Genomic DNA, 15,302 nt, shown 5'->3' with positions numbered 1-15,302 from the left:
GCCAGACTGGCTGATGGGATTGCCTACAGATGTTTCAGACACAGAAAGATTATTTCCCTGATTGATGAATAAAGAGAGTTGTCAACATGGTCGCCGTGGTCAGAGGGGACCTCTGAAGTACAATGTGGAAGGACAGATGTTTCATCTGGGAAAGTATCCCAGACCCTAAGAAGAGGTATGCTCTCGGCTGCTACAGTGGGCTGAGTAACTCAGCCTCCGAGAGGGAGAGGAGCGAGGCTGGACCACAACCACAGCAAACACCATCAAGGAGCCTCCCTGGTCAGGGCACCTCCCAAATCCTGATAAGGGAGGGTGCATGCCGCCTCAGTCAAAGCCTCCTCTTGGGGCTGTTTTTCCAATGAATGAATGGTCCCTATCATCAGAAATGCAGTCATCTTCTTAGTCCTTACCTGCTGTGAATCACAAACGGGGCAGCAGAATGACACTGTAGTCCTCACACTAAACCTCCCAGGTCTCCTCGGGCAGGAATTGCAAAGGCAGGCACAGTGAGACTGGGAAGGGGGCCACGCACTGGACTGAGCTACTTTTTTCTCAGAAGCATACAACTTTGGGGATTTCGGGCTGACCTTCCAGAATGAATCAGACAATAATAATAACTATTACATAATTGTTTTAGTAATTGGAAGACTAGCTGTCCTTATGTGACACTAGACTATGTACTCTATATACCATCATCTTACTGAACTCTCCTTCAAACACACACACAGAATACCCTATGCAAGGATTAGTAAAAGTTACTTCCCATAAGCCCTCTCTGCGAGCACTACTAGAGGTTGTATTCCAGCAAATGGGAAAAAGGAATGGCAAGCACTTCCCTTAAACCCATTTTACAGACGAGGAAGCACAGATATAGAAAGATAAAATACCCTGCCAAGGTCACATAGCTAGGAAGTAGCCAGCCTGGGAAGGGAGCCCAGACTGGTCTCATTCCCAAACCCATGCGTTCAGCCACGGTAATTTTATGACCCCTAAGAGATGTGGAAGATGAAGATTACGCTTTCAACCCAAGCAAAAAAAGTGTTGGTGCTTCCAACATGGAAACATGGCATGCCCGGAAAACACCATTTACACCTGGATATGCCTGAATACCAATGAGGTTGCTGCCTCTGTCTCAAACAGATTTGAGCTTAAAACTAAAAATGTCTTGTCTGTCACTTCCAGAAAGAGTTGTATTCTAGGAGGAAACATGCAATGGACTCTCCATGTTACACACAGACACACACAAAACCAGATGGCTGGCTGGACAACCTTGGGCACTATCCCAAAGGGTATCTGGGTATTTGGAGCAAAAGAGGCCACATCTTCCCATGTGTGGCACGAGAATCTAGGACAGTTTTCTCAGAGTATGTGTTGCCTTAAAAGGAATTTTGAATAGCCAAAAAAAATTATTTTTTTCATCCCACTCCCAAGTGAACTTGATTTTCCGTGAGGGTAGGAATAGGGTCTCTTGTTTATTTCTGTAGCCTCAGTGTCTAAGCCAAACCTGGCACAGAGTAGGCCCTCATCACCTTTTTTGTTAAATGACAATGAACGAGTGGATAGACAAGGACAGGTCACACAAAGAGGCCAACACATGGTCATGAAGAACAACAGAAGCTGGGGAGCTGGACAGCCGGGGGTTGAATCACGGCTGCCGCTTACTAGATATACAAGCAAATGACAACTGTCTCTCTCTGACTCAGTTCTCTCATTTTCAGAGTGGAGACAAAAATAAATGCCAACTTGACAAAATGGCTGGAAGAATTCGAGGATGTGGGTGCCGAGCACAAGGCCCGACACACACCAGGGCTCCAGGGACGAGATCTATCTTTACTTCTGGAGAACACTCCAGTCTGGGGGAAGAGCAAAGCTCATTACAACACCTTGCATCTCAATCTTACAGACACAAAGCCTGACTATCTTTAGGGGACCACGGAGGCCGGGTCTGTGGCTGCAGGGGCCAGGTTCGTAGAGGCCGTGGGGGCAAGGGCTCTGCTCCATGCTGTCACACCATGCAGGAGTGCTGTCCCTCTGCTCGACCAAGATTTCAGAGGGTGGGGCTCCCCAGGCACGTCCATAAGAAACTATTTAGGGGACTGATGGATATTAAGATATGTCCCAAGAGGAGCAGCCAAAAAGACCAGCACTGCTTAGAGTGGAACACAACTTTTTTCTCAGAAGCATGCAACTTTGGGGATTTCTGGCTGACCAGGAATCAGGTGGGACAGGACACATTCTGCATGGTTCCAGGGTCAAACTGGAAGTAATCAGCAAAAGTCATAGGGTGGCAGATTTCAGTGGGAATCGAGTTTTAGAGAGACTGCTTTCTTTCTTAAGTTCACGGGGCAGTGCAGGTGAATGGCAGAGCAAGTTGCCCAATCCAGAACCGAGTGTGCATAACCCCAGTGCCCCATTGCTACACCTCTCCATACAGACAGTACAGGGACATGATGGGAAACAGACACCGAAATCACCATCATCTCACCCCAGGCCATCCAACCCCATTCCTGAAGAAAGACTGTTTCGTGTATATGTATCTGCCTTCTTGCTTCGAGTCTTTCTGCAGGACTGAAGGCAGAAGTAGTCTGAATCCAAAGGCTCATTCTGTCATTTGTAAAAGCCCAAGCCCTCTGGATGGATAATGCTGGGAGTCGGGGGAGGGGTAAGAGTCAAAGGCTTTAAGGACCCTGAAGAAGACGGGGAGACAATCCCTGGGCTGGGGAGGAGGGGATAACAGATGCCGCCCTCTGAGCAAACAGCAAGACACGTTCTCTGGAGGAAGGGTGGTGTCGTGGCCCTGAGGAGGCAGGACCCCAAACCAGGCACCCAGCCGGGCAAAGATGCTCATTTCCTATACAGCCATGGAAGCAGACAGCTCCTGAACCTCAAGGGATCTCAAAGGATTATCATGGTGAGGATGTCAGTGGCAACCAGCAGAGTAGAGGTTCAGCCTCTGTTTTCTTAGCTATAAGCTCCCTGGCCCCTGGGGTTATCCCGGGAGGAGGAACGGCCTCATAATGACCAAGAAGGGGTTTTCTGCTGATCTGTTCAGACAAGGACTCAGAGTCAAATGAAGTCAATGTAAAGGAAATAAACATATTGATATTCTTTGCAAATCTGCGTTTGAGAACTGAGATTCATACCACACCAACAGTGCAGGCACCAAATACCATATAAAATGGCGACACAAACACCTGCTCTCCCTCTCCCCTGCCCCCCAGTCAGAGATCCAGTACCTCCAGATCTGCCATCTGGAGAGCACCTCCCAGCCTCCTGCCTTACCTGGGGAGCAGGTGCTTGCGGCTGATGCACAGGGCTGTCTGGTAGTCCTGGGTCACGCACACTTTGTGAGGGCTGCACTTCACCTTCAAGCAGGGGTCTTTGGATGGGTCCAGGGCTGAGGCAAAAAGAACAAGAAGAAGAGAGTTAGGATCTCCAGGGAAATTTGATTTCTATTTTGACTCAAATAAACAAGTGTGCGTGTGCACTCTGCGCTGTTTTCTTAGGCTGGTGGGGATGGGAATGAAAACCCAAACCAGGGGAATTCTGTGTCTGTTGCACACGTTCTTCTTCGACATCAGGATAGTGACTCCTTTGGGCTTTGGGGAGTTTCAGCATCTTCATCTTTGACAGGAATTACTTTTAAAAATCCTTTAGAATCTTATATGCTCCAAGGACCAAGAGCTACCTTCTCTCTTTGGTTATTTGTCTGCTATTGTTTTTTATGACTTCATCCGTGCCTAATTTTACTTATTTTCTATGATGTAAAAAGTCCTTTAGGGGAGAGTTATTTTTGCTTCAGTTCAATGAACATAGACTGTGTGCATAAATAAGCCTACTCTAAGTTTTGTAAAGAATTTCAAGATGTGCAAGATAGTTTTGTGCCACATAAAACTACAATATAATAGGGAAGGAAAAAAAAAAGCCTATATATAAATATTTATTATGCAAGGGAGAATTAGATAAAAGCCACGATGGGCATATAAAATGATAGCAGAGCTCGAGAGAAAAATAGAGATCAATTTCTGGGGCAAGGATTAATGAAGCATCAATATGTGCGCTGGATCTTGAAGGATGGGCAGGATTCTGAAAAGCAAAGGCAGAAAAGGCGATCTAGACAGGGAGGCCAGCACACGCCAAGGTAGATATTTAATCTGACTAATAAGTGTGCTTGAGGGGTGGGAATAATGAAGGGGGAAAGCCGAGTCCACTGAGTCACTGCAGAAAGGGCCTCCAAAGACAGCCGTTCATCGACTGCAACATTCCTGGAACAGGCTGAGCAGCAGGCCCTCGGCTAATCAGCACTCTGCATGCTGAGGTGCACACGCTCATCCTGGCAGAGAAGAGGCCGCAGGGAATTAATTCTCTGCAAAACAAAAAGCAATTGTGCCATCTCCCAGCTCCGGGGCCTAACGCCTATTAGGCGATAAATCTTTCATAACTGCTCTCCACAGCCAGAGGAGGTGACGTTTCGCCATGTCCTCCCCATGCAAACATTTGGTTAAACAAACCGGCATCCCAAGCAGGGACCGCAAAACTGCTATATGAAATGCCATCGTCCCCTTAACCACTGGGCCCCTCAGCCATCACGATTCCCCTGCACTTAGAGGAAGTCATCATTCCTCTCAGCCGCCCAGGCACAGAATCTCAACACCATTTTCTTCAGATAGTTGCTGGGAATTTCTCAAGTGACCTGAACACACAACATCCACAGGCATTTCTGCGGCTTGGACAGCTCAGGGTGGCTCCCTTCACTGCAGCAGCTGCAGCCAGCTGTTATAAACAGAAACCAGGTTGCATTCTTAGGCCAATCAGGTCAGTAACAAGACCCAGGTCCTGGTCCCAGGGGAGTCACCTGGCAGAGCCTACTCCCCAAGGGATGTGCCAGCTGCCTGCAATTTAGCAGAGGGGAAGGGGCTGCAAGGTGAGAGAAAGGCTGATTTGAGCCCCAGCGATAGGGGGTTCATTCTGAGCTCTTACGCTGAGGACTGCCTCTGAAAGGCGAGCAGCAGGGGGCCTGTGTCTGCCCTCAGCGTCCTCTGAGGCTAGGCCTTCCAGAAACTTGCAGCAGGAACTTCATGGTCCCCGCTGGATCTCTCTTTGTCTTGGGGACATCCACGTGAGAAGCCAGGAGGCTGGTGCGTGTCAGGGCAGTGTCCTTCTCCCTGTACACTGTCTCCCACCAGCAAGCCTGGAGAGGCAGTCTAGCCAATTCTAATTTGCCTTCCAAGATTTATCCAAAATTGAGCCAACAATTAAGAATGAATACCAGGGGCCGGCTCCATGGCCGAGTGGTTAAGTTCGCATGCTCTGCTGCAGTGGCCCAGGGTTCGGATCCTGGGCGCGGACATGGCACTGCTCGTCAGGCCACATTGAGGCGGCGTCCCACATCTCACAATTAGAAGGACATGCAGCTAAGATATACAGCCGTGTACAGGGGAGGTTTGGGGAGATAAAGCAGAAAAAAAAATAAAAAAAGATTGGCAACAGTTGTTAGCCCAGGTGCCAATTGTTGGGGAAAAAAAAAAAAGAATGAATACCAGATTACCAATGATGACCATGCTGGTCCTTTGCTGCCCCGTCTCACACTTCCAGCCACCACAGGATGAAGTAAGACACGTGGATCACAAGAAAGTTGGGGACCAGACCACTGGCAGCCTCGGCCACAGGTAACTGCTGAGGTGTTCCTCTGCCAAGTGCCAGAGAACCCTTGAGATTTTCACTGGCATGGATCTCCCAGATGCAGACAACAGCCTGGCTAGGGTGTCAAAGTCTGCAGTACCACATGATAAGCTTTATGGACAAATTCAAGCTTTTTTTTGCTTCTGAAGCCATTTCATAAACATGCAATGTCCACTCTGTGACCCAGACGGCTTCAAGGGACAACGTGATCTCAAGGCAGTAGGTCAGCCACGCACAGTAGGGAAGAACACAGACTCCAGGCTCAGTGTTTCTGCCTTTGAATGCCGGCTCCACTGCTTACTAACCTTTCTGTACGTCAGTTGCCTCTTCTGTAAAATAGGGGTAATAACAGTACCTACTATTGCTTTGGGTCATCATGAGGATTAAATGAATTCATATTTGTAAAGGGCTTAGACAGACCTGGTACATGTTAAGCACCTCCTAGGTGTTTGTTAATTTCTGTATTTTGTTCCCAGAGTGAACAATAAGCCCTCCTAATAACAAGAACAATAGCTAACACCCAGAGCTTTTGACATGCTAGCAGTGAACTAAGCCCTCTAATTGGATTACCATATTTAATTATCGAAACCACCAAGGAAGTAGCTGCTGTTAATGCACCTATTTTACAAATAAAGGTCTTAAAGAGAAGTCACTATTTGACACCTGGAGGGTTGAGCCAGAACCCGAACTCCTCACCCCTGTGTGCCAGCGGCATGTGAATCATCTCCGATGATTGTGATGATGTTGACTGTGGGGCCTGCCTCACACCAAGTGTAGAGCCAGACGCACCATGCACTTGAGAGGCCTTCAGGGCAGACGTAAGGAGTAAGGGGCAGTCAGGGGGTCTGTGCCACCGAGGCTGGGCCACACAGGACTGCCCCAATGTGCCACACACACAGCCCCAGTGCTCCTGGAGCCATGGACAACTGTGCCCTCTGCCTACTCCCCCTGAATGCAGCAACCCCACAACTGGGTCAACTGATCTGCAACCTCACTGTCTGTCACCTTGTCTGTCACCCCACCATCAGGCTAGTAGAATCATCCCTCCTCCGATTCTGGAGGCTAACGTTCCTAAAAAAAAAAAAAGCTCCAACCGAAAATACTAATAAATAAAAATCAGTTATTTAACTCCATACACATACTTAACAATTTGCATATAGAAATCAAGTCTGCTAAAAATTAATTACCAGGGTCTAAATATGTCACACATGTATGCGAATTATTTAGAGTAAACGAACTTCACAGAGCAACAAAACAGTAACAAATCAAGCTGTCAGCGTTTATTTAATCACCAGGACGCATTTTGTTTTCGAAAAACAGGAGCATTGGGATTGAAAGGAAAAGAGGATGGTGAAAGGAGCCTGCCATTTCCCTTCAAATGCCGCCTCCCAAATATGCTTTTCCTAGCAGCCCTCACGGTGGCTCACGGTGACATCCTGAAAGGCGCCCGTAGTGGATAGCGCTGTGTGGCTCCACTTTCCAAAGGGAATGATAAGAGATCAGAATAATAAGCGGCATTTGAGAGGCGCTTTAATAAGATGTGTGGAAATTGTGCAGGTGAGGAGGGAGGGAGAGCAAGCTGAGTGTCAGTGATAACCCTGACCAGAGTTGGAAGCTTCCTTGTCGAGGTGCTAATGATTTCTGGAGACTGTGTTCCGGGTTTCTCTCTCTCCCAGCGCACGCTTGATGGTAGGATGCAGCGACCCCACAAGATGCCAAAGCCCTGTGTCCCCTATAGCTCTTCTATCACAGACCTGCAGGACTGACATGGACTTAGGATACGGTGCCCAGCACGGGGCAGATACCCACAGAAGGTTTACTTCATCCTCCCTGCCCATATGCAAAACCCAGTCAAATGTCAACTGGCACATGACACATGTCCAATTAATTTTTAAAATAATTTTTGCAAAAAATGTTTTCAAAGAAAAAACAAGAATAAATTAAAGAGAGATTTGTTGAGCTGAAAAACATTGAATTCAAAAGCCAGTTAATTACAGGCTCCAGGTAAGTTTTTTTTTCTTTTAATTAATTTTATTTTTTACACTCATTGCTTGGTATCAATTAAGGTAGTGATATTTTAATTATCTTAATTGTTTCTGAACTTGTTTTTCAGTTCAAGTTATTTTTCATTAGCTACATTGATTTTAAAATCCTGGATCAAGCCTTTTCACTGCCCTTGGGCACACCCTACAGGCAGAGGGTATACGACCTATAACAGCAGAGCTGGGTACCACCTCAGAGCTGCTGAGATAAGAGGATGTTCCATTTTGTGGATTGGCCAAAGGGTCCCTGAGAGTCACCTGGCGGAGTGACAATGCTTGTGTTTATTCCATTAATATTTGCAGAGCATCCACTCCATGTAGGCCCCTTTTTATATACTGAAGGCCAGCACCTCCTGCCCTCCAAGAACTCACAGCTCAACAGAGATGACAGACAATAGGAGAGTGAGTTCTGTATGTTATGGGAGACAGGGAAGGCACCTCATCCAGCCTTTCAGAAGAACAGATGAAACTTCCTAGAGAGACTGACATCTATGGAAAAGCGGGTTGAAACCAGGTAATACAATGAGGAAGAACATTCCGGGTTAAAAGAAGCTCTCTTTCCAGGGTTAAGAGCAATCAAGGCAAGTTTGGGGAACTGAAGTGTTTCATTGGGCTGGCAGCAGACTTGAGCAGGGGTGGTATGAGATAAGACTAGAGAAGGAGGCAGCATCATCATGAAGGGCCTTGAAATTACAATGAGGACTCTGGGGGCTATGGCTTTTAAGCTCCACAGTGATGACAAATGTGGTAGAACTTTGTAGCCTGTCACCCTCCCATGGTGAATTTGGTGGAGAAGGGGTAGGAAGAGAGAGCCCTTCATGTACATTTCATGTGGAAAGTGGTACTTTGATAAGAACAGACATGGCACACACTCTCACCCTCCAAATGAGAGGCAACATTGGGGTGGAGGTCCCAGTGGTCAACTCTTAGAGCCCTCTTTCCTCCTCTGAGGAATTTCCATGCTCCCTCTGGGGACATTAAGCCACACAGGATTTGGGGAGGCAACATTGGGGTGGAGGTCCCAGTGGTCAACTCTTAGAGCCCTCTTTCCTCCTCTGAGGAATTTCCATGCTCCCTCTGGGGACATTAAGCCACACAGGATTTGGGGAGGCAACAAGCCCACCTGGTGAGATGGATGAGCAAAGACTTAGTCTAAACCAGCTGTGTGAACTCATGGTCTACTCAAGTGACTCCCAGAAACTTCCTCAGACAAAAGGCCACTCAATTTGCAAAAAGTTGATAAATTAATGACTGTTTGTTGTCTCCTTGTTGCTTTTACGATTGCTCTCTGCCTGAATCATGCCCATTCGAGGTTCATCTGAAGAGCAGACACTCCCAGTGATTCATTAGGAGTGACTTAATGGATGATTGACAAAGAAATTACTTCAAACTGCTAAAACCTCGTCAAGCTAAGATCCCAAACATTTATTACAGCTTGTCTGTCCCCATAGTAACCCGTGCATGCATCTTGCTTCCCCTTCTCCAGAGGGGCTTGTTTACTAGCTGATGACAGAGCCTCGTAGAATACAAAATAGAAGATTCTGCCCATAGGATTTTGCTGGAACCAAAGAAGAATGGCAGCTTGGAAGGCCTCCGTCACCATTCTCAGCTTTCAAATCAAGGGGTTGGCCAAGTTCTCTGAGGCTGAACAAAGGGGCCTGTTGGCCATGCATCTAAATAGAACAGACGGTTGAGTGATATAGACAGTTGAACGTGTGTGCCTGAGGACTGGGGGATGGGAGTGGGTGGGGACATGGGACAGACAAGGACAAACGGGCAAAGGATAAAAAGATGCATCTGACCAAAGACATCCCTCCTAGGAAGAGACTATTTCTTTCCCCTTCAAGCCAAGGATTCATTTCTTTCTGTATTAAAACTAAAAGCACCCTCTCTTTTACAGTATTAGTGTGTGTTTTGAGGAGGCTGGCATAAACTATTAACAGCCTTTTTTGGAGGGCAATTTTTCAACTATGCCCTTAAATGATAACAACTGTTAACCATAGGCAGATGGGTGTGTGGGAGTTTTATATTATTCCCTCAACTTTTTAATATATATGAACACTTTAATAATAAAAATAAAGAAGGGTGGGAGGAATCCTATGACCCAGCAAGTGAACGTGTTAGGCAAAAGTGTGCATCTTAATGGTCTATAATAAGGGAAAATTAGAAACAACTTGATCGTCCACCTATATTAGTGTGCTCAGGCTGCCATAACAAAATTTCACAGACTGTGGGGCTTGAACAACAGAAATTTATTTTCCCACACTTTTGGAGGCTGGAAGGCTGAGATCAGGGTGCCAACATGGACAGTTTCTGGTGAGAGCTCTCTTCCTGGCTTGTAGATGGCCACCTTCTCATTACGTCCTCTCATGGCCTTTTCTGGGTACACTTGGCAAGTGAGCACATCTTCCTTCCAGATCAGGGCCCTACTCTTATGACCTCAATTAAACTTAAGTACTTCCTTAGAGGCCCCATCCCCAAATAGGGCCACAGCGAGGGTTAAGGCTTCAATACAAGCATTTAATCCACAACACCATCTATAGGGAAATGGTTACCTTAATTACAAGACATCCATTTATGAAATATTGTCCAGCTGTTATAAAGGAGGAAGCAGGTCTGTATGTACCAATATAGGTGGATGCTTTGATACATTAAGTGAAAAAGCAAAAAACCAAAAGAGATGAGAAAACAGGTTTGAAAAGGTAAAGTAACTAACTTCTTGACACCACACAGCTAATAAATGGCAAAACTGTACTCAAAACCAGGCCTGCCTACTTCCAAAGGAGATTTCCTTTCCCTATCCCGTCCTGCTTCCCTTGAGGAGTAGCACCAGCCCCGGCCTCCACCCATTCACACACCAGGGTCCTCAGTTTTTCCCGATTGCCCTCTGTCTCCTGGGACTATCACCGTGATAACCTGCGAATGAATTCAGACTCCCAATGTCCCCAGGCCAACACCACTGCTGCCTGTCACTGAATAGTCTAGAAACATCACCCACAAAAGGCGAAGTCTCCTTTTGCTTCCTGGACAATCTTGTCTGCAGCAGGGAGACAATGACAACCATCACCGGGAGGCCAGAGCAAGTGGTCAGCCCTGTGACATTTTGGCATTTGCCTCTGAAATGCAAGAGTTAAAGACACCCTGTGCCTGGCTAGAACTAATGGCAGTGACTGGGAAGAGCTCTGCCCCCTGCTCACGTGCAAAACGAGACATTATGAGCAACCACTGATAAGCCCAACATGGCTAATTTACACGTCCTGATCATCAGAAAAGAACGCATCCTGGGGGCTCTACTAGAGCAGCTGTGGAAATCCGCTCCATAAAAATCACAGGCCACAGACTGGTATTAGCCTGGCCAGCCAATCCCCCTTCTCAAAGCCATCATCCCACACCTTGCCCTGTTCCCCCGCTGCTCTGGAGTGGTGAAGACAAGGACATTCACTCCACATTTTCACCAAGAAACTGATATCCCTTTAAAAGTGGGATAGGGAGAGAGGAAGGAAGAGGAGAGGACGGAGAAGAACTTAGTGGAAAGAAAGGGAAGGAGGGAGCACTTGATTACGTAACGTATCATCTCATTAGGGGGCTGACAAGGGAGACAGTGACATCCATCAACCTGTAGAATAATGTACTATTATTCTAATTTACCAGTGAGGAAACTGATACAGAGATCAGTTTATTATTAATTTACCAATGAGGAAATTGACACAGAGATGTTAAGTAACTTGTCTTTGGTCACACAGTGGGTAAGTCTGGATTTCAATGTGAGTAAACCTCACACCAAAGCTGATGCTTGCAGCCACTAGGCCTTTCATGAAAACAGTTTGTGACAGAGATAAAGGTGACAACTACCGTGCCAAGCAGCAGCATACCGAACCCCTAGGTCCACCTCCCTAAAGAATCATGTCACCCATAGGATCTCAGAAAGAACTTCTTACTGTGAAGAAAACATTGCACTAGCAGAAGTCAAAGTCAGATTGTGAGATATCTGAATAAGCTTATACTACTTTTACAATCAATACAAGAGTGAAAGTTTCTTTTCAAGGCCATCCTGATGCCCAGTGAATGTAATTCTCTGTGACTCAAGAAACAATACTCAACATGAGTGACGCTCGTGGTTCCTTGTGTGAAGGGTTTTGCGAAGCATGGATGTGGTCCACATCACTGATAGGGATTCACAGCGCCTGGCTGACATGGACGGGACAGAGCAGCATGAACAATAGGACCTGAGACAGCCTCAACTCTCAGTAGAGGGACAAGACACCACCCACAGAGAAGTCTGAACCTTCTCATCCATCAAAATGGCCAAATTGATTAAAACGTTGTAGTAGTAAAGGAACCGAATTCTATTTTCTTGTAATTGACAGAAATTATTTCCAAGACATTCATGAACAAAGGAGAAAGAATTACTTAAAATACATAAGAACCAGTTCTATAAACTGGAGAATAAAAAGGTATAAAAAGTACAATAAAAATAAAATTTTTTCAGGAAAAAGGTATATTTACAAGAGTGTTGTAGCTCATAAAGCCCATCTTTTGTACCTCTGCCTCACTTCAATGCAATTAAAATTCCTATAAAACATGGAACTTTTCCCAGACCAAAGACATCCAGGGAACTATCACCTTGATGCTGATGAGCATGATTCGGTCGTTCTTCAACAGCCACAGGTGTTGACCACGTAAGGCTGGGGAAACTCAGAAACTCCACAAATTAAAAAAAGAAAAAGTTAGTGAACCTAGAAGAAAAGAGCCCAAGGGTTTGGATCAGAGAGATGTGGGTGTGAGAGGAGAGCCCAGCTGTGCCACCAACTGGTTGTGATCCTGAAGGATTACTCAGGTCTTTAGGATTTGGTTGCAGACAAACAGATCGACTTCACTGGACTGCTGTGAGGACCTGCTGAGATAATGGGGGAAAGCTGCCTAGTGCAGGGCCTGGCACACAACGCATGTCCCATTATCATCCTCATCATTCTTACCAGCTCTTTGTAGCTTGCTCTTCAAATACAGAAAGTGGAAGCATGCAAAGAGTGAGGACCCCTGAATATTTCAGAGACTCAAGATCCTGGAGCTATGATGCTGTTCAGCTGTTTCATTCTCAAATGGTAGACTCATCTCAACAAGAAGAAATATTAAAATTTCTTTTACTTTACCTAGAAAACTTTTGCTGATTAACCAGATTTACAACACTGGTGAAACCACCATATGACAACTAAGGAGTTCATGCATCTCTAGCAGAGCCATCCTCTGCCTTGTCTCATCTCAGAGACTATAAGGTCTGGGAATAAAGAATAATCCCCCTCCCTCCAAATTCTGTGCATTAAGAACACACAACAAAACCTTGTACACAAATCTACAACATGGTCATACTCCTTTTTTATTTTCTTTTTTTTTTTAAGACAAGGTCTTTGGGCTTTGAAGTCTCTATTGTAGAATCATGGAGTTTGAGTGTTAAGGTATCCTAAGGGCCTTCATTCAGGCACCAATAGTAAAAGGGTAGAAAAAAGAGAATGATTAAGGAGAAAGAATTTGGCAAACATTGATCCAAGCAGACAAGGGCTTGAGTCCAGGGAGGGTGGTAACCTGGGTGTGTTAGGGGCAGACAGGCAGGTAGGATCTGCAGGGGAGGTTTGGGGTACAAGCTTGGTGCTTCCCGATCCTCAGCCAGAGGCTGTCCATCTGACTGCTTTCCGCTCCGTCCTATAGAGCTTAGCAGGGGCAGGTGTTAACTGAAATTAGAACAACAAAGTCTGCAGGAAAAGCCTGCCCCAGATTGCACACAGGGATGCTCAAATGACCCCTCAGAGCCTCGGATGAGGCTGTAAATCCCATACACCCTGAGGAGCAGAACCTCAGTGCAGAGCTCTAGTGAGGCAACATGGCGACCACTCACTGGACACCTCCCTGATAAGTCTAAAAATCAGCAGAAGAAGGGGAAATAGGCTGCCCCACACCATATGTATCTACCACAGCCGGGTTTCCATTCCCTGTTTCCCACAATCTAACCTCATCCTTGCTTCTCAGACTGTGGTGGGCCAAGGAGGATGCAAATCTACAGTGAATCTCCCTGCAAAACCTATGTTACTAGACAGTAACTAAAAAACTATTTTTTTAAAAATATCTAGGCAATCACTGATGTACTATGGAATAGAATGCAAAATTCATATAAAACATATAAAAAAGACTTCACAAATGTATGTGCTCACAGTGAGTTCTGCCCCCTGAACCTCAGAGTAGGTGTTGCTCTTCCTTGCCCTTAGGGGCTCTTTAGCAGAAAAGTTTGAGAAGTGTTAAAAGTGTTTACAGAGTTTAAAGGGTCCTAGAAGGAAGAGGGGAGCTCTCCAGGGTACTGGTATCTAAGATGGAAAATCAATAGCAGTAAAAGTACATACAAAGAACCTTCATAAGCAAATTGTTCGTTCTTGCAGGACCAGAAAGCAGCTCCAGCTAAAGCCGGTTAATCAAAAATGTATCCTATGCCCCCTGGAACAGACTCCCCATGCCATCTGTTCTCAGGGATCTCAGTCCCACTGGTGAAAGGCCCCAAGGTTTTCAGAGAACTGACCCTTGCATAATCTAAAGCTTTTCTGAGAGGCTTCAATGTGCCAAGCATTGGGTGAGGTTTACAAATGAGTTACAAAGCATTTGTAGCTCCCCAGGTATGAATATCAAAATTAAAGCTGTTATTACCTTCATCCCTCCCACTGTTAATTTTTCAGAAACACTTGGCTCTGGATTTATAAATGGGTAATCAGAGACTATTCATTTCCATGTCCTTTCTTTCTCCAATTAGGGTAGATTCATTTCTGCTTTCTTGGGATGGTTCCCAAGGTTATTAAATTTCATTCCTGAACTGATAACATTGAAGCGATCGTGACAAGGTTAGTGCTGAATGGAGCTGGGGTTTCTTGTGGCACCTTCTAAGCTATGAGAAACCACCTCAAGCTGAGAGAAAAATGGTTGCATCTGCCACTGTAGGTTTTAGTACGTGCTGTGTCATTGAAGCCTTGCATCTTCTTGTTGTTCCTGTTTTTTGTGTCCCACACTGCTCAATCATTGCTAAAACACTTTTCACATGCATCCAAATAAGCTGAGCAATTCACAGGTCCAACCTTGCCCACAACCAGCTCTCTTTCTTGCCTGCCTCTGCACCAATGTGCCACTCAATAGCCAATTACCTCCCTTACGTTACTCTGAGATAAGGCCTGCAGTGCTCATATAAAACATAAATTAGGTCTTAACTGCAAATGGAAGACAGATGCAACAATAAATAATGGACAAGTACCTATGAGGTTTCCTAAGACAGACATGGAATAAACACAAGGAGCAAAATCTTTCATTTTCATTATTTAGCAATAAATACTGAGTATCCAGCGGGTAAGACAGAGCAGGGAGATAATCACCTTTGGATACTATATTGGCTGTAATGGTGTTTTTCACTAAAGGAAGGGACATGACATTCTTGTTTATGTTAAAGTTATGGATTCTAAATTTTATTTTATTTTTTTTATAAATAACTTAATGACTTTATCTTCCACAATCTGGCCTCTAACTTCCCTTCCAGAATTTAGTTCCCATTCC

The 15,302-nt window shown here is 45.5% G+C and overlaps 1 protein-coding gene across 1 annotated transcript in view; it reads right to left on the bottom strand.

Moving 5' to 3' along the window:
- Positions 1-15,302, bottom strand: part of SPOCK1 (SPARC (osteonectin), cwcv and kazal like domains proteoglycan 1) — a 470,219-nt gene that overhangs the window by 148,124 nt on the left and 306,793 nt on the right. Inside the window, exon 4 of the mRNA XM_001918180.6 lies at positions 3,283-3,397. Within this exon, the coding sequence (XP_001918215.1) occupies positions 3,283-3,397 (115 nt within the window). The remainder of the gene's footprint in view (positions 1-3,282; positions 3,398-15,302) is intronic.

This window comes from Equus caballus, chromosome 14, assembly GCF_041296265.1.
Source record: "Equus caballus isolate H_3958 breed thoroughbred chromosome 14, TB-T2T, whole genome shotgun sequence".
Classification (NCBI taxonomy): Eukaryota; Metazoa; Chordata; class Mammalia; order Perissodactyla; family Equidae; genus Equus; species Equus caballus.
Note: the sequence above shows the minus strand (reverse complement) of the source record. Positions and strands in the feature narration are given on the sequence as shown.